At 35.9% G+C, this 27273-nt stretch overlaps 3 protein-coding genes across 3 annotated transcripts in view; 2 read left to right on the forward strand and 1 right to left on the reverse strand.

The window, feature by feature from the left end:
• LOC145940908 (uncharacterized) overlaps window positions 1-24184 on the forward strand; it is a 100405-nt gene extending 76221 nt beyond the window's left edge. Inside the window, exon 8 of the mRNA XM_083046554.1 lies at window positions 23827-24184. Within this exon, the coding sequence (XP_082902680.1) occupies window positions 23827-24184 (358 nt within the window). The remainder of the gene's footprint in view (window positions 1-23826) is intronic.
• On the forward strand, window positions 918-4865 carry LOC145940470 (uncharacterized). The gene is made up of 4 exons (XM_083045657.1): window positions 918-977; window positions 1399-1778; window positions 1999-4246; window positions 4686-4865. The coding sequence occupies exons 1-4, from the start codon at window positions 918-920 to the stop codon at window positions 4863-4865; spliced, it is 2868 nt and encodes a 955-aa protein (XP_082901783.1).
• LOC145940474 (uncharacterized) lies at window positions 17404-19592 on the reverse strand. The gene has a single exon (XM_083045662.1). It carries the CDS (start codon window positions 19289-19291, stop codon window positions 17849-17851), a length of 1443 nt encoding a protein of 480 aa, XP_082901788.1. The 5' UTR covers window positions 19292-19592; the 3' UTR covers window positions 17404-17848.
• Window positions 24185-27273: the final 3089 nt, after the last annotated feature.

The following is a 27273-nucleotide window of genomic DNA, read 5'->3' on the forward strand; positions in this document are numbered from 1 at the left end:
TTCCCCTCGATTGCGCTCTAATGAGACGTCGATTGCGCTATTCAACAGAATTTAACTCTTTCTTTTTCGTTTCTTTTTATTAAAAGTGGCGAGAAAAATTATTATACACGCACGCAAAAGGATATAGAATTTTTTTTTTTTTTTTTTAATTATATTTTTATTTTTATTCGACTTTTTATCTGTATTTTATTTTTGCAAAGCTTTTACTTTTCAAATGCAACTTTGCAACGATTATCGATATTTTCCGAAATCTCAACGACTCGCGACACGTTTAAGACGATTTAGATGTAACGTAATCTTGACAGACCGCGCGGTTTTTCTTTGCTGCCTTCACCTCACATTACGTACTAAATCTCAGTATCACGAAAGTCGTATAGAGGTAAATTAGCTTAATACCTATAGGCATCATAGTATTTTCTAACTTTTGGGCAATGCTTCTGTGCTTACGTTTTAAATTAACCTATCAGTGTCAAACGAAATACGAACCGAATATCCCGTATTTGCGATGATTAAAAACTTTAAATTTATTTTGGTCGTCGAATTACATAATAAATAAATAAATATTTGAAAGATATTAGATTGTATTGCGTTCGAAAAAAAGCAGACATAAAAATGAGTAGAACATTTTTGAGAAGGTTATTATATTTTTATCATATTTCTTTTTTCGATCCAATGTATGATTACATTTTTATTGATTCAATATTTTTACGATCTCTGTTTACAATACTTTAATCTTATACTTGATCTTATATTTTTCACATTTAGAGTATCATATCTTTACAGAAATGAATCATGAAAATCGCGTACTTCTTATATGACTATAATATTGTATAATAAAAGAAGATATATTATATTCTCTTATATTATTCGAGAAAATTAATTCGTACAAGTTGAAAGCTGTGCTTAATAAAAGTATCATGGATTATGGAGATTTCGAAAGTGAATGTTTATCTTCGAATCTCTTCAGCGTCGTCCATATGTAAGTTTATCAATGTTTAATTGCGGGTGATTAATCGATCTTGAAGATTAATAATCAAGGAATAATAACTTAGGACGATTAGACAAAATTCAATGACATAAGGGTTGAAATATTTCGAGATTAAAGATGAAAGAACGTAATAAGTAATAGCTCAAAGAAAATTAATGATCCATCCAAAAACTTGAGAATATTTTTAAAGATCTACAGATTTGAAAACTTATAAATGTGTAAATTCAAACATCTAAAGTCTCATAAAAAGATTTAAGAGAATGTTTACAAATCTAAGAACGTACATCCAAGTCTAATTTTCGATGACTATATTTGGATTCCTGGATCCAAAAATACAATCATATAACACGGCTTCTCTCTCGACTAATCACGAGAATTATATCTGCATTATATTTCGTAGACGCGAAAACATATTTTTCCAAGACACGCAACATCGATCGCGTAGATCTCCGCGTAAGAAGCTCAGAGCATCTCGAACGTCGGCGTCGCTCGTGATCGATCAGCTGAAGAATGGCTTTCGGCGTCCGGGCGATTTCACGCCGCGCATGCGAACGCGTCGAAATTGGCGTCCGGAATTCTTGATAAAATATTTGCGCGATAATCGACGCGATTGTAACGAGGAACACACCGTGATGATGCGACATCGTGAAAGAAGCTTCGTTCCGGAAACGCCCAAGATCTGTTCCATCGGTTTGCATTCCAGTACGCGAAGTTTAAGCGATAGCAGTGATCTCTCGAACTTGTATGGCGCGACAAGAAGCTTTAAGAGGCATTTTGATATCGTTCTTAGGTGATACATCTAATATCAAAATAATATATATATTTTTTAGAATTTAAAATATTTCAGATATTCATTTAATATATATTTTAATTCTTACAAGCACACACATTTCTCTTGTGTGTATTTCCGCATAAAGATAAATCTGTTAAGATAAAAATATTATGTATACAAGAGCATGTATAAATTTTGCGTCGGGAAAGAAAAAAGAATATGTTTGCAATAATTTCAGGCCGATGTTTATATGCGAATATTGGGTCGAAAAATCAATTCCAACCTTGACGTCGACAGACGTATCTCTTGAAACGCAGAAAAATCGCCAAACCATGATAATCGATTGTACAGAATCGGCGAACATCTCTGAAGACGATCGGATTCAAAAGAATAATTACACTCAGTCATATGAACATACTGAAGAGAAAAATAGCAACATATCGGACTCTTTACGAGGCGATTTTGCCGCGGGCGATCGTTCCTTTATATTTAACGACCTCAAGGACTCGTTTGAGATGAAAGAATGTAGATCTTGTGTAACTAGAGACGCCCAAATACAAACTTCGAGCAGAAAGAGTTCGCGACGAAAGAGAACGAAGAAACGATCGAAGCTGGTGGACGAAGGAATCTCTCATCGCAAATATCGCGATCACGAATCTCGTGGAAGAATTATTGCGGATTTTCGCGTTGATTCGCACAATTCAAAGAGAAGAAATCATAATGAACAATCAAGACTATGTGTTCAAGTTTTGGAAGGCAGGCGCGCCGACTATATCGATAAATTCACGGCCGTAAATCGACAGATAGAAGAGATAACGGCGACGTTAAGGGAGACTTGCTATAACGATAATAATTCGCGAAATAATCTGGAAAATGGCGAGGAATACTTTTCGTCGGTATCAGATGACGCGAAGGTAAATACGAAGTCGGATGATGTCGAGAGTAAATCTACAATTGCGAGAAGAGGAAATAGAAAGACGAAAAGAAAAAATAAAGATTTAAAAGGAGACATTAAAAGGATCATCAGAGAGTCGAAGAGTGATCGGCATAAAAATATGCTAGAAATTTTACACGTTGACGATATTAATGATGAACTTTTAGACTCGCCAAGCAGAGAATATTCCAAAGATATTATTGCTTCTTCAATGAATCCCGCTATAAAGATAAACGATATTTTCGTACGTGATTCCACTCGAGCGTTTTCAATAGATAAGACGGTTCACCCTCTAAATTCTGGGAGCAAGAAGAAAGCGAAATACCGCTTCGCCGGACAGATCTCTTTCGAAATGGATTTAACGAAGAGCGATGATAAGCTGCGAGAATTTTCGATCGAGGCTGAAACCTTCGATAAAGCTCACGTAAGAAATAATTTCACAGTTTCACACCATGATAAGCAGGCGAAAAATTTATTTCACGATTTTGCCGATTCGGAAGAATCGAGATATCGTAAGAAGATCGTCGGGGAGAAGGTGGGCGAAATGGCTATTCTGGAGAACATCAAGAAAAGGATAGATAGAGACTTCGACGATCGTTCGGTTGAAAACGACACGGAAGATTTTCTTACTGTTTCTCAAAAGAGCAGTAATTTCGATCGTCTGTTCCATGAAATAGAACTACCGATGGAAGATGTATCGGTCAGGATCGAGGAATCTAAGTCTACGTCGTTAATCGTATCTGGATCGCCGAATCTCGATTTAACCGAGATAAAAGTCCGCGATTCGATATCGGCTGACGCTATCAGCGAATCTGATATCTCGAACAAAAATTCCACGCTCTCCGAATATTTTTCTTGCATGCAATTCCCGAGCATGGTTTCATTCGCAGAGAACGAGGACGAAGAGCGCAGTATAACTGCTCGCGATTCACATTCGAATACACTTTCCAACTATAATTATTACGATTGTTCGCGTTCAAGCTTAAATCTCGACAACTTGACGCGTTCGAACTTGGATGCGAGTTTCGATCGCTCATATTCCAATTCAGAATGTGTCACGCAACATATTTCCCCGAATAAATTTCCAATTGAAATGAGAAACACGACGGCCGACACATTTGAGCTATCCATCGAGAATCGAGAAAGTTTCGCGGAAGATAGGATTTGCGGGCGTCTTTTCGGAGAGAGTAAGAGGAACGAGACAAAGTCGCGCGTGGAAAAATTCGAAAAACGATACACGGCCGATTCTACGTTCGAGACGTCAAAATCGTCGAGGTACATCTGTTCGATAGATTCGGGCGTGTTTAGCTCGTCCCTGATCGATTTTTGCCCTGACGACAAATCGGAGCTCAAAAGAAAACGTCGCGTCAAAAAACTCGACAGCTCGTTACCTTTAATCGTCGATTTTAATTCGGACAGCAGTTGTACCGACGACACTCTCGATCGAAGAGTGAATGACGTCGTGCGGGATCTCACTGAAAAGCTGATACTTTGCGAAAGAAGGATGAAACTGCGAAAGACGGGATACAAGGCGAGAGACGCGCATTATTATGTACGTATTTATGGATTTGCAGCTTTTTAAATTTTATTAAAAGGCTCTGATATTTAAATATAAAATTCAGATAGGAAATCTGGGCTAATAAAAGTCAGGCGCAGAAATTAATATATGTATAAGTAATTAATATTTGTGTTAATTAATAATAAAATATTTATATTTAATAATAATTATTAATATTAATATATTTATATATATTATATTAATTTCTTATTAAATAATTAATAAGAAATGATCCAAAAGAAAGACCGAATTAAATTAATTAAAGGAGACTGTAAAACAAGTTTGTTATGCCTAATTTCTGCGCCTGGCTCTTATTAACTCATTTCCTATCTGAATTTTGTTTTTAAATCTCAATTTCTAAATCCGAAGATTCTTTCGTGAATTTTCGGACATATGAGCATCGTGATTAATTCGCGACAATGCTTTCTCGCAGTCTCGGCATACTTTGTCGCGTACTCGCACGTTTAGCAGAAGTCTCTATGATGCTTATTGCGATATCTTCAACTCGCCTCGACTATCCAGTGAGAATGAGAGGCTCCTCAGTATTTCCACGCCGACGCTATTATCGCTATCGGACTCTGAGATTGAAAATCTAAACGAATTCAGATGTTAGCTATGTGTGATCGTCGATTTTCATAAATTTATCGATTCCCCATTTCAAGTTTGGAAAATACTTACAAGTAACACTACTCAAGTGCCATTCGCCGATATTCTTGAAACTTTGCACACACGTAGTACATCGAAAAACTTTTTATTTTGGCTAACAAGGCGTTTTAAGGTCGGGTATAGTACCACTATCTTGCCTTCACTGGTCGGGTATAGTACCACTATCTTGCCTTCACTGGCTGGGTAGACCTTCCCATTGTCTGCGTGTTTTTGAGATCGCTAATGACGATTTTGACATTAGTTTAACGAGATTCAGAATGGCAAATACAAAATGGTGGACAAAATCGCAGAAGTTTCAAATATGATTTAACGCCACTTGCGAAGTTTATTAGATACATGATTACGATTTTGGCAACAGTTATATCAATCTAGAGGTGGCGGATGAAAAATTCAATATGACGCATCCAAATGGCGGAAACTGAAGGCAATGGGAAGGTCTACCCAGCCAGTGAAGGCAAGATAGTGGTACTATACCCGACCTTAAAACGCCTTGTTAGCCAAAATAAAAAAACACGTGTTTAATGTTTTTCGATGTACTACGTGTGTGGAAAGTTTCAAGAATATCGGCGAATGGCACTTGAATAGTGTTACTTGTTAGATCTTTCTTTGTAATATAATACTTAGTGTATCTAATTGGAAAATTTTACTGATTCTAATGTATGAATATTGCTTTGCTCTTGCTATCACTTTGGTAAATACATGCAAGAATCTTTTCGAGTGTTGCTCAACGTCTCTTTTATTAATTCAGACATTTGTATAAGTGCATAAATGGCCAATGTAAGGTATTACGATATTGCTTCAAATGCATTCATATTTTTATTGTATAATTCTACATATATTTAATAAACCGTGATGTTTGACGCATGTCTTCTAACTCGTTATTCTTTAAATTAATTATTAAGGCTCCTGGTACCTTGTCGACCATGTCGGAATCGTGACGTCAGAGGCGAGAAAACACACGCTAAAAATTTTTAGATGCCATTTCTAAATAAAAACATATTTGCGTAAAATAACACTTAAGATCTCTTTAGTACACTTCTAAAAAACGCCGAAAACTATCCTTTTCCCTTTATAATCAATCAACAACTGTAAAATGTAATATTATGAGGCCCAGTCCGTCTGGTCTTTGCATATGCGCAGTCATTCCGCATGTCAAAGTCTGATATCTCGATCATTTTACGGTTGTTGATTGACTGTCAAGGAAAAAGAATAGTTTTCGGTGTTTTTTAGAAGTGCATTAAAAAGATCTTAAGTGTTATTTTATGCAAATATGTTTTTATTTAGAAATATTGGCATCTAAGAAATCTCAACGTGTTATTTCTCGCCTATGACGTCACGATTCCAATATGGCCGCGGTGAGCACCCAGGAGCCTTAATACGAATAATAAAAATATTTATTAATAAAAAATTAATTATTTGTAAACGTGATAAAATATTCGTCATATTAATCTTTTAATTAAAAAATATATATATAATCATATTGATTTCAAAATATTAAAAAAAATATTAAGAATTATAACAACAATTTCGTGTACAAATTAGCAATAGATAAATCGTTACTTATGAATGCGACAGTCAAGTAGCTCGCATCGATTAGATGAAATCATTATCCCTTCGATCGCGCCGACATTGTACGATGGTGAACTCACAAATGCAATACAATTCGCCGCGGTACACTCATCGAGAGCACTTCGACCACATCATTAGACGATACTGACCGTTTTCGCGTTGCGGTTTCCTTTGAAGGGGACTAGAGACGGCCGAGGACCCGTGCGAGAGATCAGCCGAGCGGAAATGCATAAACGAATGGACAAGTCGTTTCGCGCGCGTCCGCGACTGTCGTCAGAAAGGTCTCCTCTCTTCTCTCTTCTCCCGTAAACGGGTCCAGCCGGAAAACGAGAGACACGCGGGGAAACGATGGACACGATCAAAAAGACGCGTCCTGGACTTTGTCTCGAGACAAATCGCCTTCTGCGTTTGATATCTCGGAAATGGCGTTGACTTCGCGACTTCAACCTGGATAAGTGAGCTCGATAAAGGAAATGCGGGAGATGGCTATAAATTCGTGGACGCGTATTATTATGCTACATGTGCAATGCAAGACAATATTATTTTTTGAAGAAATTTTTATTTTAAATAAATAATTTATATAATTCTCTTTCTCCTTCTCTCTATTTGAAAAATTAATATATTATACTATTTATTATATATTAATATATAACTATTTATTAAATAAATCTCGAAATCTAGAAATGAAAGGATGTATTTTCGTTGTTCGCGTTTATCCCTTGGATCACTATAATAACAAGTCGTTCTTCGGATTCTTACCGTCGGGATTTCACGACGCGGAATTTAACCGTCTATGATTTATACGTCGTGGAGTCGGAGACTATCCGCGATACTCCGCGTCGAATTATCGCGGAGCGCCGAGCTCTTCGCAAAGATGTGTGTCCCACATCGCGCGGATCTGAGATTATCATCGGGTGATACTTATTTCTTCCTTTGTGCGAGCCTTCGTGACGGCGTATCAAAGAACTCCCAGGGAATTAGGTAGCGCGAGCACCCGGTATAAGATGCTTTCCCGCGGCTGATCCCCCGTCATCGTGAATGGAAAGGCTCGCGGATTGAGAGAAGCGTCTCTCTCGCTCTTTCTTTCTCTCTTTTTTCCCCCCTCTTTCGTTCTTTCTCTCTTTTCTAATTCTGTCGGGAAAGTAATTATGTTCCTTTCGTACGTGAACTCCGTTACGACATGAAAGACTAAAGAGGAGAACATTCCTCGCCGAGAAGTTGCGATTTTACGAAGGGAAAATTCGTATACATGAGTAATAAAATAATATATATGCTCTTTTTTTGCAACGGTCATTATAAATTATTGTCACAAAAATAACTTTATTACAAGACAAAAAAAAATAATGATTCTTATATCTACAATATTATAAATTTTAAAAAATTTAAAAGTGCAAATATTTCTGATGCTATTGAGATTATCGAGTTCCTCGATGCTTCAATCATCTTATCTCTTGCAAAATACTTATTCTATGTGCATAAGGAATGTCACATTAGTATCGCATCTACACATTTGTATTGTGTACATTGGTCACTCGGCAGGAAGATTGTTAGAGGAAATTGATCAGTCTACCGGGATAGCCCAAAGGGTGAGCCTCGTGACATCCTTAGGGTCGACACGAAGCAATTTTCGCTTTGGTTGGTGTATTTTAACAGTCAGACGAAATATATATAATACATCGAAATTGCTCGCAGTTCCATTAATTCTAATTATATCGCAACTACAATGTTATATATTATTAATTTTATTTTCTCTCTGTAATAATTACCCTGTAAATATTTTCTCCCTCTTTGATAATTTCTCTAAATGATTTATTAATTAAATATAATATTAATTAGGCTGTTTTTCTAACATTAATTATAATAATAAAAGTAATAAGAGTATTTTATATTTGACATCGCATGTTGCGCTGTTATATGTTACATTCAATATTTATGATGTCGGTATATAAAATCGGTCGTGTGAGAAAGAACACGACGTCATACGAAAGCATCGGGCAGGACGTCGTGCCTCGAAGATGGACAAACAGAAAACGATGCTTTTACCACTCGGCAAACAGTCACCGCTCTGGCGCACATCGCCACAATTTTATCGTGATCAGGGCTGGGTTAAGGTGGCGCCGTTCGATTTAAAAGCGGTATTATTTTTTATTTACGATCTTAAGGCATTATAGCATATGCGTTTTAGCAGAATAAAATGTCTATTAGCACGTTACTTTTCTCGAGGCTTATTTGGATGGATTTCTTTCTATTTTTCGATATTTTTATTTCGTTCGAATTAATTAAATCTGACTTATTACATTCAATAATTTTTATATCATATGTACTGCATTAATTTTTTAAGGAAAACTCTAGCGCGTGTAATTGCGAAAGAAAGAGACGGAAATTAATCATTACCTCGATGTATATTTTTATTTATTATCCGGGGTGTCGCAACAGCTTGTTTCGATCCTGATTCTGATCTCTTAAACGACAACAAATATCTCAAGGATAATAACCGTGAAAGCTTTTGTGTGTGGGAGGCGCGTTTCACGAACCTCTTTTCACCGCGATGTCCGGATATCTTGAAAGAGAAATTTCCGTCTCGAATGCGATCAATTTCCGTTCGGACTGGGGACCCAGAACGTCCAATATCTTGCAAGGAGTATTCAATGCTTTTTAACAAGTATATCAATTTAATAACAAACTAACGCGAACAATATAGACAATGTTTTCCACCAAATTTTATCAGCCACTGATAACGATAAAACAATAAATATATATAACAGAATTTTATTAAAAAATTCATTAATTATATTAATTAATTATGCCATTTAATTAATATTTTATTTAACATGAGTGTCTTTATTATATTAAAACACAAGCGGAAGGAAGCTTAAATAAATATAAATTATGTGTATACTCTTCGAGATTTATTTCGCGAAAGAATGTATTCTTCTTTGAAGACTAACTCTTGGTATCGGCATACTTTATCATTGTGTCAGCCCGTGAACTGGCATCCCTCCATTGGGTCGAGCGTACAAAATGTTTGATGTCACGGAGATTACCGGGGTGGCAAGCGTACACACCAGCGTCGACGGCATGCTGTAGTTAAGGGCGTTTCGTGGTGATCCTTTCCTCCCGAACAAATATATAAGGGTCGTCTTCTCGGGGGCTTGCAAGAATGTGTCAAAGCCGGTCTAGGGCCTGCGATATAGTCGCAAGCATCAAACAATTATATGATTCACGCCGATCCCTGCATCTAATGTAATTCATTGACTCTATCTCTTCCTTTTTATTCTATACAGAACATCCTAATCGTGTCGGGATGGTCATTTCTGGAATTATTTTTGACACAAAATCGACGTTGACTTTCTCTCGGCGAAAGAATTAATTATGATTTTTTTAATTTGTGATATTAAATATTTATGCAGCTTAAAGTTTACTATGAGTTTTAAAAAAAACTCAGTTCTTACACTTCTTTAGAGAGATATTTAGTTTTTATTATTATTATTTATCTGTAGGTTTTGTAGAGAAAAAAGCATATTTCGAGATATTTCGACAATCCAGTTCCGATAAAGCTTCGAGCTTTCACATTAAAGTTACTGACATCTGTTTTGCGAGCTTACTCGTGCCGTTGCAGACGTAATATCCTCGGGCTATATCATACTAAAGCGCATGTTGTCGCCGCTGATCGGTTAGAAACCATCCTGTCTATACTGCAAAACTCAATATCAATTAAATAAAAGATTCGAAAGTTTAATGCTGTTAATTATTACACTAAGTAACAGGGTGTCTAACTTCCTGAAAAAAATATGGAGAACCTGAAATCAAGCATCTCTTTTGTAACAACAAAAAATCAAGGAAATTTTCATGAAATTTTGGGAGTCAGGGAATTTAAAAAAATCCTCTCTTATAATTTTGCTCCTAAGCAATCGATGATTGATTTTAGTTGTTGTGAATTATATATATGTTTAAAATATATTTATATATCCAATGTTTTAACAAAATATTGAATATGCAGTACTTATTCTTTATTGTAATTTTTATTGATAAAAAAAGAAAAACGTTGTGCAGGTGAAAACTATTACGAAAACTATTCAGTTTTTTCAATGCATTTTTAAATCTAGCAGCAAATCTTGAAGTTTAAGTGGCTCTTTATTTTTCTTTTATATGAATGTGAAAAGCATTAGAAAGCGCACACAGAAAAGAACTAATTTTAGAAAGTTACACTAAAAAAATCTCAAAAAAATTCTCTTTACTTGGAATTTTGAACAAATAAAAAATACCTGAGAAATCAAAAAAATGTTTAGGTTTTTTTCAGTAGACACCCTGATATAATCTCATTGCATAATTGCATTATTATCATTAAAATATACCTACCAGAATTCTTTGAAATCTTAGAGTGAGAGAGAAGGAGAGAGAGAGAGAGACGAGAATTATTTTAAATCCCACGATAAAATATTTTCAAGCCTGATCTTCCTTACATGAAGAAAAAAGCGTTCTCTCGAACCATGCAACGTGCGTAAGCGCTCACATAACACGTACGTGCACTCATACAGATACGCACTTAAGACGCCGAAGGGAAACTTCCCACGGGAGGAGCGATTCTGAAAATTCTTGGAAGAGACACGTCGATATAGAGGCTGCACTCGAGACTACCATACTCCATCTCGACCTGGGAAAATTCTATTTCGCCGTGGCGAATAGCAAAGCGAAGATGACAAAGTCAAGGAAGAAAATTGCGAAATTGCTTCTTGCGAGCGCGACGCCGGCCAACTCGACGGTACATCCGGTATATCCAGTATGTCGGTCGGTTCCGCCGTCGACTTGTCGGCAGCCTGGCGGAGGAAGAGGAAGAAGGTGAGAAGAGATCTCGGGGGCTAAGTAGATTCCGCGATGCCTTTGTGGGCGTCCTCGACTCTCGTCGTCCTCCCAGGACGTCGGCACGATCCTCTCGGACCTGGATATATCCCTGTCGCCGGTAAATCGCCAATCGAATTCCCGGTCGACCTGGCGACCAGGAATGGAGTAGAGAGTAAAAGAGAGAGAGGGAGAGAGGAAGCTTAGAGATTTATCGTCAGACTTTCCGATCTTCGTTGTGGAATTGGCTTACGAAAGGTTGCCCCCTAACAGGGATATCTCGATCCGCCTGCAGGAATTGGATTAACAATGTTATTGCGGTGGCCATGCCGTGGTACGCATGCCATTCGACATGGTAAATTGTTCAATCTGTAATCGAAAAGAGTCAGATACAAGAACTCTATGTAAGATAAAATCACTAGTGAATGACCGATCAAGGTGTTAATTAATCGAATGTTACGCATGCATTAATTAACTCTTTGCCATATATTTAAAATTATTATCCTTGTCTCTCGTTACACTTGAGCATAAACCCATGATGAATGAAACTACAAATATATAAAAAAATAAGTAAATATTTTTTTAAATAAGACTTGAGTTTATTAAGATATATATTTTAATAACGTGTCGATTAATCATCTTCACTATGTGTCACGAAGATATTTATCTAATTTTTTACGTCTCCCTTGATGAGTTAACTAGCCGCGGTTCGGCTCGTAAGATCAGAGAATTATGCGTCCATGAAATGGAACCTATTAGCGAACAGTTGCGGAGGATCTCGAGGAGAAATCAGCCTCTTAGGTTTAAAGCTCTTCTTCCTCTCTTTCTCTCTCTCTCTCTCTTTTTCCCATGGGGGTCGCGACACGTCTCTTTATTCGGACGGCACACAAAGGTTCCGCGAAGATTACAGGACCGCCAATCCCCTTCTGTATGGATTCTACGAAGGGGCATTATGGCGATACATAGTGAAGTAATATGGAAGGGCATCTCATCCCTGGACAATACTGCGCCTCTCTCTATAACTGAAGATCTCTATAGCTTTTTTCTCTCTTTCTTTATCGCTCTCCCTGGATCGTTATATAATCGCGACGATCGCGACGGCAACGTGATTTCAATGCCGCGAAAAATCCCCGTTGTAGAAGTAAATAAGAGGCTCTGTTTTTTTTTTTTTTTTTTTGCAACATACTATATTATTGGTTCACAGATTATAATTTGGAAAGCGTGCAGGCAAATAAAACAAAATTGTTATTTTTATTTTGAAAAGTATAATCAAACATTAATTTGTTTTGAAAATTTTCAAGAATATTTTTTTCCAACGAATATTTTTCTTTTTTTATAAAATTTTAAAAGATATATAAAGTAAAATAAAAATAAAGTAATATAAAAATATTATTTAAAATATTATTTTATAATATATTGCTGAGTTATTATCAACATAAAAACGTTTTTTTTTTATAAATATTATATAAAATTTATTAGCTTTTGATTTCTTTTTTTTTTTTCTGTGTATATTAAAAGCATAGAGGTATTGATTATAGGAACGAATAAAATGTAGGTTTATATTTTTTTGAGAGACATGTATTTCAGAAGTCAAAACGTTATGTACAGATATGGCCAGCGTATATATAACGCATCCGCAAATTAATCTAACGCAAAGTAATACATGCAAGTCGAGATTTGTCGCAGGAACGATATCATACATTTTTATACATACATATTTGCGCGCGTGTATATGTGTTTGTTTTATATACAATGACGAGAAATACTCGAATCAGTGCCTTAAAAAGCTTACGTAATTTTTCTATCGCTATTTCTGAATAATACATAATATTATTTTTGAATAATCATACATAGCATATATATATATATATATATATATATATATATATATATATATAGGTATATATACGACATATATTTAATATTACATTCTTATGAGACTATGAATTAAATATAGGTCGAAATATAACATTATATTTTTGTATAATTCTATAACTAGATATGTGTGTATTGTGAATAATTTTTTTTATTGTAACTGTGAAACATGAAATAATGAAAATCTGCGGTCGATCGTGCATTAACTTAAATTTTAAATTAAAATTGCATTTTGCCCGAAATAAAATTAATCGCTCATCGTTAATTCGTATAATTTTTTATCAATATGCAATGATTAGAGAAATTATTAACCCAGATAAATGGCTGGGGGAGGGATGATATTTCCAAGCATACAGAGATGAATTTGTTCGAAATCTATATAACTATTTAAGTTTTTTCAAGTATACATTCACTATACAACAAACTAGATTATGTTTCGCATTAAATCCTGACTAGATTATGTGCATACTAATTAAATATATCCTTCGTATCTGTCGTTACCTAAAAGTCATGACTAGAAAGTACTCTTTTGTTCTAAATTAATAGAACAAATGATAATGCAAAACTCAAAAGATAATGCAAACAAAAGATTATATGCTTAAGTGCGCAATTAAAAATTACATTATTATTATAAAATTAATAAGGATATCTTCCTATTATAATTAAAAATTAACGTATGATTGACTAGATTGACTAGATGTGGTCGTATCTCTAGCGGGATTTTGCCTCTACGTTTAGTGTCGTAACATTTAATTATTATGTTCTACGTAAAGGTGGGTATATATAAGTGAAAGAAAAACGAGCGAATGAAAATAAAATGTTCATTAGCGTTCAATTCGCATTTAGACTGATTCGCTTATTAAAATATGACGTCAAAGACGATTAATTTCAAATTTATTTTAATAAATTAATTTTTTTTTATTTTAGAATTATTAATAAATTTATTTTCCCGTTTGCTCTCTCAATGTATACCCATCTTTAAGATATAACTATGACTTTCAAATTCGCTCCTAACACTATTATCTCGTACGACTAAACACAGCTAGGTCGGTTCCTATGGTTAAAGAATGGATGGTCTGATACTTCTGCGGAAAAGATGTATGTTATACGGTTTATCGATTGTTCAAATGCATTCATGTTGACATTAATCTCGGTTTATACATAACTATTATATACCTTATCTTAGTTATGTGATATATTTCTCTTAATACTATCTTTGATTTTAGCTGTATGTGAATACGATCTCTATGATCGGGAGGTGCACTAAATCTAAGATTAATGACCGACTAATGGCTCATTCTAATATAAATCTAAAAATTAGTCATTGCCAAAGTATGTCGCTCATTGCTAACATATCATACACTGGAATTCGAAAAAGAAAGAAATCATATATTATATAGCTCCGTCGACAAACATTATTTAAATTTCTTTTTAATTATATGTATATAATTATGCAATTATGCATGGATTTTATTGAAATTTCAGTTTTATGTTCCTATGTGGATTAAATTGAATATTAAAATGGGATAGATATACTTTTAATAATTAATTAATAAAAGTTAATTTCTATAAAAAATATAAATATATAATATATTAAATAGCAGGGTAGTTAAATTAATCGACCACACTAGCCAATGAATTTGTCTAAGTTATGACTTTATCGACCATATGGTTGTGGTCTTTATAAAGTATAACTTGAAATTATTAATTACAAATTATTACAATTTGTAATTAATAATTTCAAGTTATACTTTATAAAGACCACAACCATATGGTCGATAAAGTCATAACTTAGACAAATTCATTGGCTAGTGTGGTCGATTAATTTAACTACCCTGTTGATTAATTTATTAGCGATATATAAAAAAAAAAATAAAAAACATATATTAAATAGGTAATATATAAATATAATAATAAACTATAAATAATTATATTTTATTATATACAATTAATAATACTAATTACAAAAACTAATACCATTATAAATGAATAGATTATGAATATAAAAGATAATTAAAGAACATATATAATTAAATACTTTGGCGAAATCAACGTCTCGTCAATTCATCTCTAAAACTGAATCCAGGTCAAGTGAATGAATACAAATAATCACGAATACCAACAAGTACCAGTGAAGAAGTATTATTCAATCAATAATTTTATCAAAATTATTTTATACAGAATAAAAAATTATTATAAAAGATTATAAAAATATACACTATTACTTTATAAAAAATTATTTTATAAAGAAATTAATAATACCTCTTCACGCTTATTCGGTAATATTCACTTGTGATCATTTGTATTCGTTCGCTTGATCTAGATATGCCTTTATAAGAGATGCAACAAATTTGTTTAATCGCCAATAAGTCTGCTTGCCAACTTAATGCTAGACAAATTGAGATCGTCATGTCTGATAGTCTCTATCACTTAGCCTAATTGTGTTTCATTATATATACATCGCGCATGCTATATACAGATTTATATCACGCCAAGTATCATCTATTTTATTTGTTCGCGCAATTACATTGGCGAAATTTTACATAAATTATGCCTCACTGAAATTTGCTTTTAATTACATATTAGCACGATTCTACGTCTAAAAGTTATTTATTTGACTAAAGGTGGGCTAGAGGTGACTAGAGAGAGATTTTTTGGTCTCAATAATTTCTACGTTTTGGCAATAGTGTGCACTCGATAATCTTGAATTTTATAGCTCTATATATGAACAGTTTATTTTGTCTATCGAATTGAATTGATTTTTATTCAGATTTTATATTCACCGAACCACTTTTTTTCTTTTGTGTTTCAATAATTGTATCTCTTAACAAAAAATAATAATTACATCATAAATTATAATCATGAAATAATCATAAATCATATAAAACTGTAATAATTATCCAATCGTAAGAAATGTATTAAACATTTACGTCAGTATATTATGAGAAATATGATTATATCGTATCTTTTTTTTTTTTAATTTCTTTCAAATCTCGAGTGCCGCTGATTAATATTCTTGTTTTAATTACTATTTTTAATTACTAATGTGTCATTTTATTTAGGTCGTATACTAAGGTCTCAACAATACGGGAATGAAATCTATATATAATTCTATCGGCTATATACTTATCTCTCAATTTTTTTCGTGTGTCAACTATAATATATGATTTATATATACAAATTTATATTTGATACGTATAACAGTAATGTGAAACCCTGTTTTTCCCGGTAAATTCCGTGAGTGAAATATAATTATCGCGTATTAGAGAACAAGATTAACATATATAATTATGTTAATTTCGGAGCTTGCATTTTAATTTCTTCGACCAAATAGTATGCTTTATTATCACTGATACAATGACTACAAATGATTAAATTAGACGGTTAGAACCTACATGAAGAGATACTTAATTTCTAATCAAATTTATCTCTCCCTTTTCCTGATCTTTAACACATTATCAGTCAATGTTTTATTTTTCAAGTTTCTCCTTCTCTTATATTGTATATTAAAAAGTTCACAAATTAAAAATTTTATAAAATAAACTAAAACATTTTTTGACTAAAAAGTTTGACTAGAAAAAATTGTATACAAAGACTAGACATATATAAATATTAGAAATTGACTAGAAATTAAATAACTAAAAATTAAATAATTTAAATTTATTAAATTATATATTAAATAAATTAGAAACTAAAGGATGTAGAATGATAAAATAAAATAAAACAATTTTTGGAAATTTGACTAGAAAACGTTCTGTTTAAAGAGAAATATAAAAAAAAAATCGAAATTGACTAGAAATTAAATTACTAAAAACTAAATTTGCTTAGTTAAAAATTTATTAAAGTAAAATAAAACAATCTTTAAAAGTTTGATTAAAGAAATTTTTGTACATACAAAATAGAAATACAAAAAAATCACAAACTGTGTTACTAATATTTATATTGCTAAAAATAAAATATAATCACACATTTGTTAAAATAAAATAAAACAATTTTTGAAAATTAAATTAGAGAAAAGTTTGCGCTAACAGACTAAAAGTATAAAAAGATCAGAAATGATTAGAAAGATTATATGCTATATATATGATTAGGAATTAAATAATTAAATATAATCAAAAATTTTAAATAACAAAATGAAACAATCTTTGAAATAAAATAATGTAGAAAATCTGATTAAAGAAAGTTTTATGCAAATCGACTAGAAATACGAAAAGACAAATAGACATTAACTATAAGAATAAAATAATTAAAAATTAAATACATCATTTGTTGAATAAAAATTTATTAAAACAAAATATAAAATAGTCTTTAAAAATTCGATTAGAGAAAGATTTTGCAAAGGAATTGGAGATATTATATATATTACAGATAAAAACAAAATTAACTGTGCAATTATAGAAATTAAGTATCCCGTTTAATAACAATAACAGTCATACTCTTTCTCTTTTTCACACATTTATTTATTTATTTTTTTTTTTATTTCCCTCTTTTCTTTTCTCCGTTACTTTTTTTTAATATTAGAACGAGCATGCGGAGCGTTTTGATTGTGTACTCACAGTTACGAAAGCCGTGTGTCTCTTACAAATCAAGACCGAATCTCCAGTAGAGCCCCGGTCGCCTCGGCAGAGGTCTCGCCGGAAATTGATGTCAGGTCATCTCGTTGGTCAACTGGCTGTTCGCGGCTGTCTGAGCGATGTCCGATTTGCCGATAGTCTCCTGACCATCGACAACAGTGTTATTATTATTGCTGCTACTGACGTTGTTGTTGGTCTCCGGATGCTGAGTCGCCAGATGTTTCCGCAGAGCGGCTTGCCTGGTGAATTTGGCCTCGCATTTGGTGCAAGGGATCTCCGCGCTGGTCCCCGACGACGAGGACGACGAGGAGGGCGAGGACGTCGCGGACGAGGCGGAATTGTCGGTGTTGGGCACTCTGGGTTTGTGCCAACGTCGATGAGACGCCAAATTAGCCGGGCAAGAGAACCGCTTGTCGCACTCGGGACAACGATACTCCACGTGGGCGATCCGGGAGCAACGATGCTGTGCCAGCTGGAAGGCGTCCTCGTGAAGCTGCCGGCAAAGCTTGCACTGATACGGCCCGAGCCGATTCTCGATCTTGGCCAACTCGGCGCGCGCTTCCTCCGTAACCTCGACGATGTTGAAGGCGGGATCGATGTCGCCGGTCACTACTGCCTCGTCCGGTCCTAGAATCACGGTGCCCGATACCGGGCTGCTGGTGTCCTCGTCGAATTTCAGCCTCCTGGCGTGTTTCTTCTTGGGTCTGTGGGCGGCGGTCTTCTCGTTGCTGGTCTGTTTCGGAGTCGAGAGGGAGGCGGATCCGGAAGGTGAAATGAGATCTTCCTCCCGGACTCTCCTCCTGGGACACTGAGGCGGCGATGGTGTGCTGGGTGGCGTCATAGGTGCGTGTACGCTCTGGAGATGTTGCTGCGGCGTTAAGAGCAATTGCTGATGATAACTCTGCATCGATTGCATGTGTGTCGGACTCGTCAAAAGGAGCTTCTGATTGTGCAGCTGGTACTTGGAGGCGAGCTCGTTCCCGGGATACGGCGGCAATCGAGTGCTCTCTTCGGGAAGATGGTGGATCTTGTCGACTATCGAGTCGTGGAAGCGAGGCGATTCTTTGTTAAGCATCAGACGTTCATACTGACTTTGATGACTCTGCGCCGAGGAGCTGCGTAAAGTGTCCAAGTCGTCGACGATCAGCTGTTGTTCTTCCTCGCTGTCTCTGCGACTCTCAGGACGAGTTTGGACTTCCTCGCGGATTCTGAGATCTTTTTCATCGCCCACCTCGATTATCTCTTCCGTCTTCGGGGTGTTTGGCGTTGGTGGCGGTTTCAGAGAGAGATCCAGGGGACACGGCGTCGAGGATCTCGAGGACTCCCAGGACTGCAAAGACGCGTGATGCTCGGCTGGTGGGATCCGCGAGTAGATCGGCGAGGACGGGTCGTCCATCGGGATGTGCCACGTGGTCGGCGGTGCGGCGTAGGCTGGATGATGAATCTCTTCGCTGTAATAGCTCATATAGCTTAGACCTGGGGCCAGGAAGGCCCTCGGTAAAGCGCCGTGCAGCATTTCCACGTGCTTCCTCCTGTCCCTTTCTGAATTTTCTCAAAATTCCTGCTGCATCTTTTGCTTCTCGCTTCGTGTTTCCATGGTGTCCGGATGGAAACGAGTTCGTATGAACTTTCAGTGCGAGCCGAGGCAAACTTCAAAAACAATCAGCCGTGTCACGAAGACGCTATCACTGGCGGAAGAAACTGGCTGAACTTCTTACGAGGATCCCTCTTTAAGGTCGCCTCGGATGACACCTCTTCCTCGTGTTTCTCCCTCGGCCGTTGAACGCCGTTTGGCAGAAGCCGCTCGTGCCACGTCTCGTTTATGTTGTATGCTCCGCCCGGGCAGCCGCCGCTCATCCGACGTTCATTGGTCGTCACTTCCACCCTCATTTCGCTCTTCCGCCGAGCGCAAGCGCGTTTATTTCAACGCTCGCCGCCCCGCTCGGCGCGAGCAGACGCTGTCAAACAGCTGGTAGGGTAGGGATGTAGCCTCTCGTCTGGCTGGCTGATTGCGGAGGTTCCTGCGGTGCAGGTAGGACTTCGATAAGGGGACAATAAAGGTGCGATTTTGGTAACATTCGGTATCGGTGGATTCGCATGTTGGTCAATGTTCCGATAAATCAATATTCCAGTCATATCCGGAAAGAAGCAACCGAAATACGTCATCTAATACGGAAGAAACTGATTAGTAATATTCGAGAATTAATGTAGAGAGCGTGATGAATTATTGTTAGTCATCGCTTGTTAGTCATTGTTTGTTAAATTAAAATATCATTGATAAGATTTTTTTTTATAATTTCGGTATAATATTATCTCGATGTTTCTTAATCTCAAATATTCAAGTTGGACAGAAAATCAATCGATATAATTATGTCTAATGAACTTTGTACACTCGAAAGTGATTTCAAGTGACAAATTTCCCTCAAAATTCAATACTTTATTTTTAAGATTACTCTTCCTAATTGCTCTTATATAGGATGCGGCAACGTATTCGATAATCAACTCTCGTTATCTTTTTTTCCCAGACAAATGAAAGTTTATTTTTGTGTGAAAGAATAATTTATCAATGAGTTATTTGATATTATTTATAAATTATAATTATTCCATGTTTAAAAAATATGTATTATAAATAATCTCTCTATCCAACGCGATATTGGAATGTAGGGTTTAAGGAACGCGACTAATCCGATAAAATATCAACGTACTTCACGTATTCTAATATACATATTTTGTGGAATGCGCGTTTAATAATGAAATAACTCTATCAATTACTTTTAGAGATAAACCGTCCAATACCGCATCAATGATACACGTCCGATATTGCTGCGCGACGTTGATGATTAATCATTCAGTCGCTTCGATATGTCTCTTATTATCGAGGCAACTCCCTTCGGTCGTGCCCATATAAAGGAAGCACGATACGTACCATATTTTAAGACGTTACCTGCCACGTCTCTCTCGCGGCATTGAATTTGTCTTCCGCAAAGTCTCGCACCGTTTCGTTTCTTTTTTTTTTTTTTTTTTCCATTGACAGCCGTAAAAATGAGCGGATCTTACGTGGGCGGTGAAGACGGATTGATAACCCGATATTACATACGCGCGGTGTATTATCATTAAGCGTGTGCGCGAAATGATACGTTTCACATGCGTGAAACACGGGCACGTATAGTATAACACGTATATATACGTGCATACGTGAACCCGAAGCATCGAAGAGCCAAGACTCTTCGGCTCTTGCCGTATAAAACCTCCGTAACGATCGATCGATATACCTGCACATCGTCCCTGGATTCCGGATAAAGTGTTCATCGTAGAAAGTCGATTTCAACGAGTTCAAACACACGGAATTCACTCGGAGCCTTAATCCGAATCCGAATAGACAACGTCGACTTGACGATCAGCTGATTAATTCAGGCGACGAAACTGGAAATGGAATTTAGACGAACACGTGCTAAAACTTTGACCAACTGCATCGCGCATATCTGAAAAAACGTCTTGCGATATTAATCGCGATTCTGGCGGATTATGTCGGCCGTGGTCGAACAAGAATTCCATTTATCCGTTTATAATTTGAGGCTATAAGAATTTCCGAAAAGTTCAACGACTTGTCAAGTTGTCTCCGATATATGCTATATATAATATTATTTCTGCTATTTTTGTCTAAATATTGCTTGAAGATAATTTCATTAAACGCTATTCTTAATATAGAGTCATCGAAGTATTCATTAATCATCTTGGCATTAAAATTTTGAACACGATCAAGACCGAAATTAACTAAGGAATATCTTCATTTAAGACAGATGATAATTAGAAGCCGCCATCCCCTTTCTGCAAAGCAACTTTTAAATCCAAAAATTAAAATATCTTCATTTCCAATGCGATAAAAATCTAAAAAGCTTTCAGACGGTATTGCATATTTTACAACTTTAATCAGGCGTTTTGTCATAATTCCTCGTGACGAACAATTTGATATTAAAATCAAAACGGAAAGTTAAAACACTTGACGAAGACTCGTGTGCATTTTATTTCAAGTATAAAATGACATTAGGTTTACTTTTACTCCCAGTGTGCAATTTTCTTGCGATATAATTTTTATGGTGTCGCTCACGATTCGAGAGAGAACGATTTATATCATCTTCTTAAAAAAAAAAAGTTCCATATTATAAAATTCCGAAACTTAATATTCCATGCACAAATCGATCGATTAGAAATTCATAAAAATATATAGATTCTTATATTTTTTAACTCTAAAATTTGATACTTTTATTGCCAAGAAGATAACAAATATAAAATCTTTCTCGAAGAGATATTTATTTAAAAAACCGAATTTACACAAGCGCGGCCAAATCGTATGTAAAAATCACTAAATAATAGCTTTTGAAGAGAAAGGAAAAAAGAAGGATATTTTTTTCGAGATGGTTACATCGGACGAGAAGACAGCTTTTTTCTTTTCTTTCCATCCCCCCTGTCCTCCCCTCTCAGCTCCGAAGAGAGGTCTCTCGCGAAAAACGCAGCGTCGTAATCCGTTGATCTTCTTACGTAATTAACGGGCCGCGGGCATGTTCGCGATTAATCGCCATAAATATTTCCGCGATACTGATGGACGTGTCCAGCGCGTTTACGTGCCTCCTCTCTCGTCGTTGCACCCGGTCGAATTTGCACGTGTATGTGTATGTGTGTGTTGTGCGGAGGTCCGAATGGCGGTTAATCCACATTCCCGTGAGACCCGCCAAGACCGAGAACAATCACGCTATAATTGGACGAGAGGCTGTCGAGTTACCCTCAAGAAGACGACCCCTTCCTCCCTCTGGTCCTCTCGAGGACGAGGAACCGATTGACGCAATCATCGCCGGTTATCGTCGGTCATCATCGTTGTAATGTCGCGTATAGTAAAATCTCTAATAAGGAAAAAAGAGGGGAGGATATTACATATTTTTAATTACACACACCACCCCCTTTACGGTATTTTTTTTCTTTTTTTTTCGGTAGAGAGATTGACTAATAGTTATATTTTTTATTTTGATCTCTCCAGTAGTACTTTTGCACTCGAAACAGTAGTAGTTATATATGTATATTATTATGCCAGAGATGGAGGGGGAAATATTGCAACACGGAAATCCGTTCGCGTACATTCGTCCCGATAATCTCTCTTCCTCTCTCCACCTTTCTCTCTCGCTCCTCGGGCATAAAATTTCAACGCGCGTATCCCGGCGTAATCATTCCGCCGGGCGAACGAAAACAAGTGGCAAATGGTCCATTATTATCCGCCAAACGTTATTCGAACTAAATACGAACGGATGTAAAATATAGGTATTAACGCGAGAGAGCCGAGCGAGCGAGCGAAACGGTCGATGCGGATTTGCCATGATTATTTGATACCGATGGCGAAACATTTTGCCACGTGTTGCGCTACCGCGCGCAGCACATGTACAGAATGCGTTTCCCGGAACCTATATATACATATATATATATATATATATATATATATATATAATATACACCTATATATACACTATATGAAAATATCCGCGCGCGATGCATCGCTCGGATTACCTACACGCGCGGAAGAGGACGAGCGGACATCAGATCCGCGTGTTGCGCTTTTCGCTCGCGAAATTGTGAAGGGGGCAGTTAATGCATCTCGCTAAATCGTCAAAGAATTTTCGAATAGAGGTCGACCTCTATTCACCGAGATTTCAAAGTATACCGGAAAGAGTACGCGAACTAAGATCGACGGGTGGAAAAAAAAATATAAACGGATTTAGCATCCGCGGATTTATAAGCTTCTGAGGCTCTGAAAAATTGAAATTCCAAGTTACCTGACGAATCTCGTCGTACTTTTCTACGTCTGTGTGCTTTGGAGAATACGCAATCTTTTTCTTCGAATCGAAAATGCACGCGAATCCATGCCCAATATGTCGATGATTATAGGCTCTAAATTTTAATATTATTGGAGCAACACGCTTAATTATGTTTAATTAAAATTGTAGTCAGATACGTATTTTATCTATCTTATGAAAATTATCGTTTTACCATCAAATATTCTCTCAGTTCCATTATAGAGACATTTCTGGATCGCACCAGGACCAGCCGCGTCGATCGCCTCTCGATGAGAAGGAAGAGGCTGGGCAAGATCTCTCCCCCTCATCGTTGCGAAAGCGCGACAGAGGGATCTTCTAAATATCTCGCAAAAGCGGAACGCGCTGATGCTAGCTTCTCTTGTGCGTCATCGGGAGGAAGGAAGATAGCGGACGAGCTTCCAGGACGAGCGGGTAAGCTTTTTGCCTACGCGGATGTAGGCGAGCGCTCTCGTCCGCCGGTATGGAGGGTACGGGACGGGGAGAGGAGGGTGGCTCCGTGCATATTTCATGCGATTTTAATGTGTCTCTGCTCGGCGAGCATCCGGTAGAACCCGAGAGAGAGAGAGAGAGAGAGAGAGAGAGAGAGAGAGAGAGAGAGAGAGAGAGAGAGAGAGAGAGATCGTGTGCCACCACGTTGCACGGGGCAGGAGTGACTGCCGTGATGCTCTAATCGGCTTACGCAACAAGCCACCCTTATCCCCGGTCTCGGTCGCTCTCTCGTTTCCACCCCCATCTCACCCGCCCTTTCCTCCCCTGTTGACGCTCCTTATCCGCACCGGGCCCTAAACGACGGCTATTACTTTGCGGTTGCCTCTCGCTCCTGTATCCTTCAAGGACTCCGACGGTTCTTGATGGCGGACAGACGAGGAGCCCCGTGTGCATCCCCCTAGATTTTACCACGGACGAAAGTTTAATTAAAAAGTAGTTTATATATATATATATATATAAAAGTTATCGGGGGATATCTTTTAGTGATAATATTTCACACATGTGTGTGTATAAAGTACTCTTTCACTGGTTTTGAAAGATTCTTAGCGCAAAGTCTATTCACAGAAGACTGCCTTTTCTTTGTGGCATCCGAAGAAAATTCTTGACTCAAATTGTGTGTACTGTAACGATATTTTTCATATATTATATAATTTCTTATAAGTAATGGTACATTTATGAATATCAGGAAATATGATTTTATAATGTTGCGTAAAAAATATATAATTCTACGTTCAATTTTACTTTAACATTTAGTTTTAATGTAGGAGAAGGCAACACACACACACACACACACACACACACACACACACACACACAGAGGGAATTATAATTTTCTGATAATGTCAAATATTTTAATAATTTTTGTTTTTTAATGCAGTTATAATTTATTTTTTTACAGTAATAGAAAATATAAAAAAAACATTTGTAATAATTAACAGTATATACAAGGAGGAAGTAAAAAAAATATTTACTTCTAAAAAAATTTGTCATTTAGCGATTATTAAAACATTATGGCAATGTTTCTACGACAATATTATATTTTTTATACTGTCGTTTCTCAATTTTTATTCTGAAAATTATATATCTCAAATTTGACATAATTTGCTTTGGTCTCCCTTGATATTTCTTAGCGACAATAATTTTCCGAATTTCTTCAAAATATTCCGAAAAATCATTTAATTCGATTAAAATCTATATTCCATTATTAAAAGAATCAATTTACCAATAGAGAGTTCTTTTTTCCGATAAATAAAAATTTCGCTCTACAAAATACGCGAGTACTCTGGAGCGCTCAAAAACAGGATCCTCCTCTCATCGACGAACGAATACCGTAACATTCGCGACGGTACGCGGATATAAAAATGAATACTTCTGTATATGTATACATATATATAAAGAGAAAGAGAGGATTTTTTTTTGTCCAAATGTAGGTATACGAGTATGCGTGTACGTGACTCGGCCCTACCTTCCGTATGTGTTTGCCGAGTGCAGGGGACGAAGGGGGTGGGACACACTCGGTTGCCCTAGGCCAGAACATGCATTATTGGATAGAGTTACGTTAAACATACGCGGCGGGTATGCACCGCACACGCTTTCCGATGCCTGTACCTACTCGTCTCTCGCGCGAGCGCGTTATTCGCACCACGGGATATCGAGTGAACCCCGGACCCCGGATGAGTTTGCCGCCGACAAACATCGTGGCGTATCGTGCGTGTCACCGGTGAACGCCCGCGTATTTCTCACCGACGGCATGCCCGTTCCTTCGTAATTATTACGCGTCTAATTATGCGCGATGCCCGAGAGATGTGGTGCCTGCATTTTTATTACTCACACAGATTACCCGACAAATATTTTATTATTATAAAAAATATTATTACAGGGAAACCTCTTAATAGCGCGGGATTTAGGATTCTAAACCCAAAAACCAGGTCGCTCCCGTTTTATTCCCAAATCGTAAAATTCAGGGCAGTAATGATATCTTTCGTTCACACATCATTTTCGTCAGAAACGTGTTGTTGCACGGATAATGCATCAGTATCCCCATACTCATCCGTTTTTCACGTGCGTCTAGCGTGTATGAAAAGCATTTTACACGCTATTTGGAAGATTTCTCTATAAAATAATAAAATAAAACAGAGTAGTATAAATATACATAAAAAGCAAAAATATAAATGAAACCAAAAGATGAAGCATCGGCTTAGGCTTAATAATAATGCTGCTATTAGACCTAAGTTTATATACAATAATCTATAATTTACTTATTTAACAGATTATATATTTGATATATAATATCTCAATTTTTTAAAGTAGAAAATAATGTAGAGAGCTACGGTTAATTTGAAAGAGAGAGAAAGATCAGATATAATATGAGACAGTAGGTGGAACGAATTATAGTCTTAAATACTATAATAATAAAATATTGTAGTAATAAAAAAAAATAATCTAAGTTATAATATAGAAAAAAGTAATTTGAAACTTTGTGGCATGATACATGAGATAAGAGAAATAGCGAGTGGAAGATGTAGAATAGACGTAGAGTTCGAGTAAAATTCACAGTTAAAATAAAGACCATCCGGTAGATAGAATGAGAGTATAAAAACGAAGAACATTATAAATTAAATAGCACAAATAAAGAATAAATATCATTGATATAAAAGAGTACAGCATATTACTATTTTAATTTTTATAACATATTATTTTAAAATATAATTAGCAAATTAATGCTTTAATCAGCTGATTCCTGTCAAAAATATTAATAAAGCGTTAATTTGCTAATGCTAATCAAATTTAAAAATAATAATAGGTTATAAAATTTAAAATATTAATATGTTGTAAATAATATGTTATGCCTTATCTGCAATTAAAATTTTTTTACACAAATCAGCTGATAACTGTTAAAAATATTAATCCAGTTTAAAGCATTATAACATATTATTTAAAGCATATTATTATTTTAATTTTTATACCATTTTTATTTAAAAATTTAATTAACAAATTAACACCTTATTAATATTTTTTGCCAGAAATCAAATGATTAAAAAGTTAACTTGCTTTCTTAAATTTTGCTTTTTAAACTTTCTTAAATTTTTCTTAATTTTCGCGAAAAACGGTTAAACTTTGAATTCAAAAATTAAGGCCTGTGTAAGTC

The sequence above is a fragment of the Prenolepis imparis genome, unplaced genomic scaffold (assembly GCF_030444845.1).
Source record: "Prenolepis imparis isolate NDT839.2.m4 unplaced genomic scaffold, iyPreImpa1.0 SCAF_9, whole genome shotgun sequence".
NCBI lineage: Eukaryota > Metazoa > Arthropoda > Insecta > Hymenoptera > Formicidae > Prenolepis > Prenolepis imparis.

What these genes read in the sequence shown, in the direction of transcription:
- LOC145940470 (XM_083045657.1), top strand. Translation starts at nt 918, where the DNA reads ATGGATTATGGAGATTTCGAAAGTGAATGTTTATCTTCGAATCTCTTC. An exon ending in ATCTCTTCAGCGTCGTCCAT is followed by an intron (nt 978 to 1,398) that starts ATGTAAGTTTAT and finishes AGACGCGAAAAC; the next exon opens with ATATTTTTCCAAGACACGCA. An exon ending in CATTTTGATATCGTTCTTAG is followed by an intron (nt 1,779 to 1,998) that starts GTGATACATCTA and finishes CAATAATTTCAG; the next exon opens with GCCGATGTTTATATGCGAAT.
- LOC145940474 (XM_083045662.1), bottom strand. Translation starts at nt 19,291, where the DNA reads ATGCTGCACGGCGCTTTACCGAGGGCCTTCCTGGCCCCAGGTCTAAGC.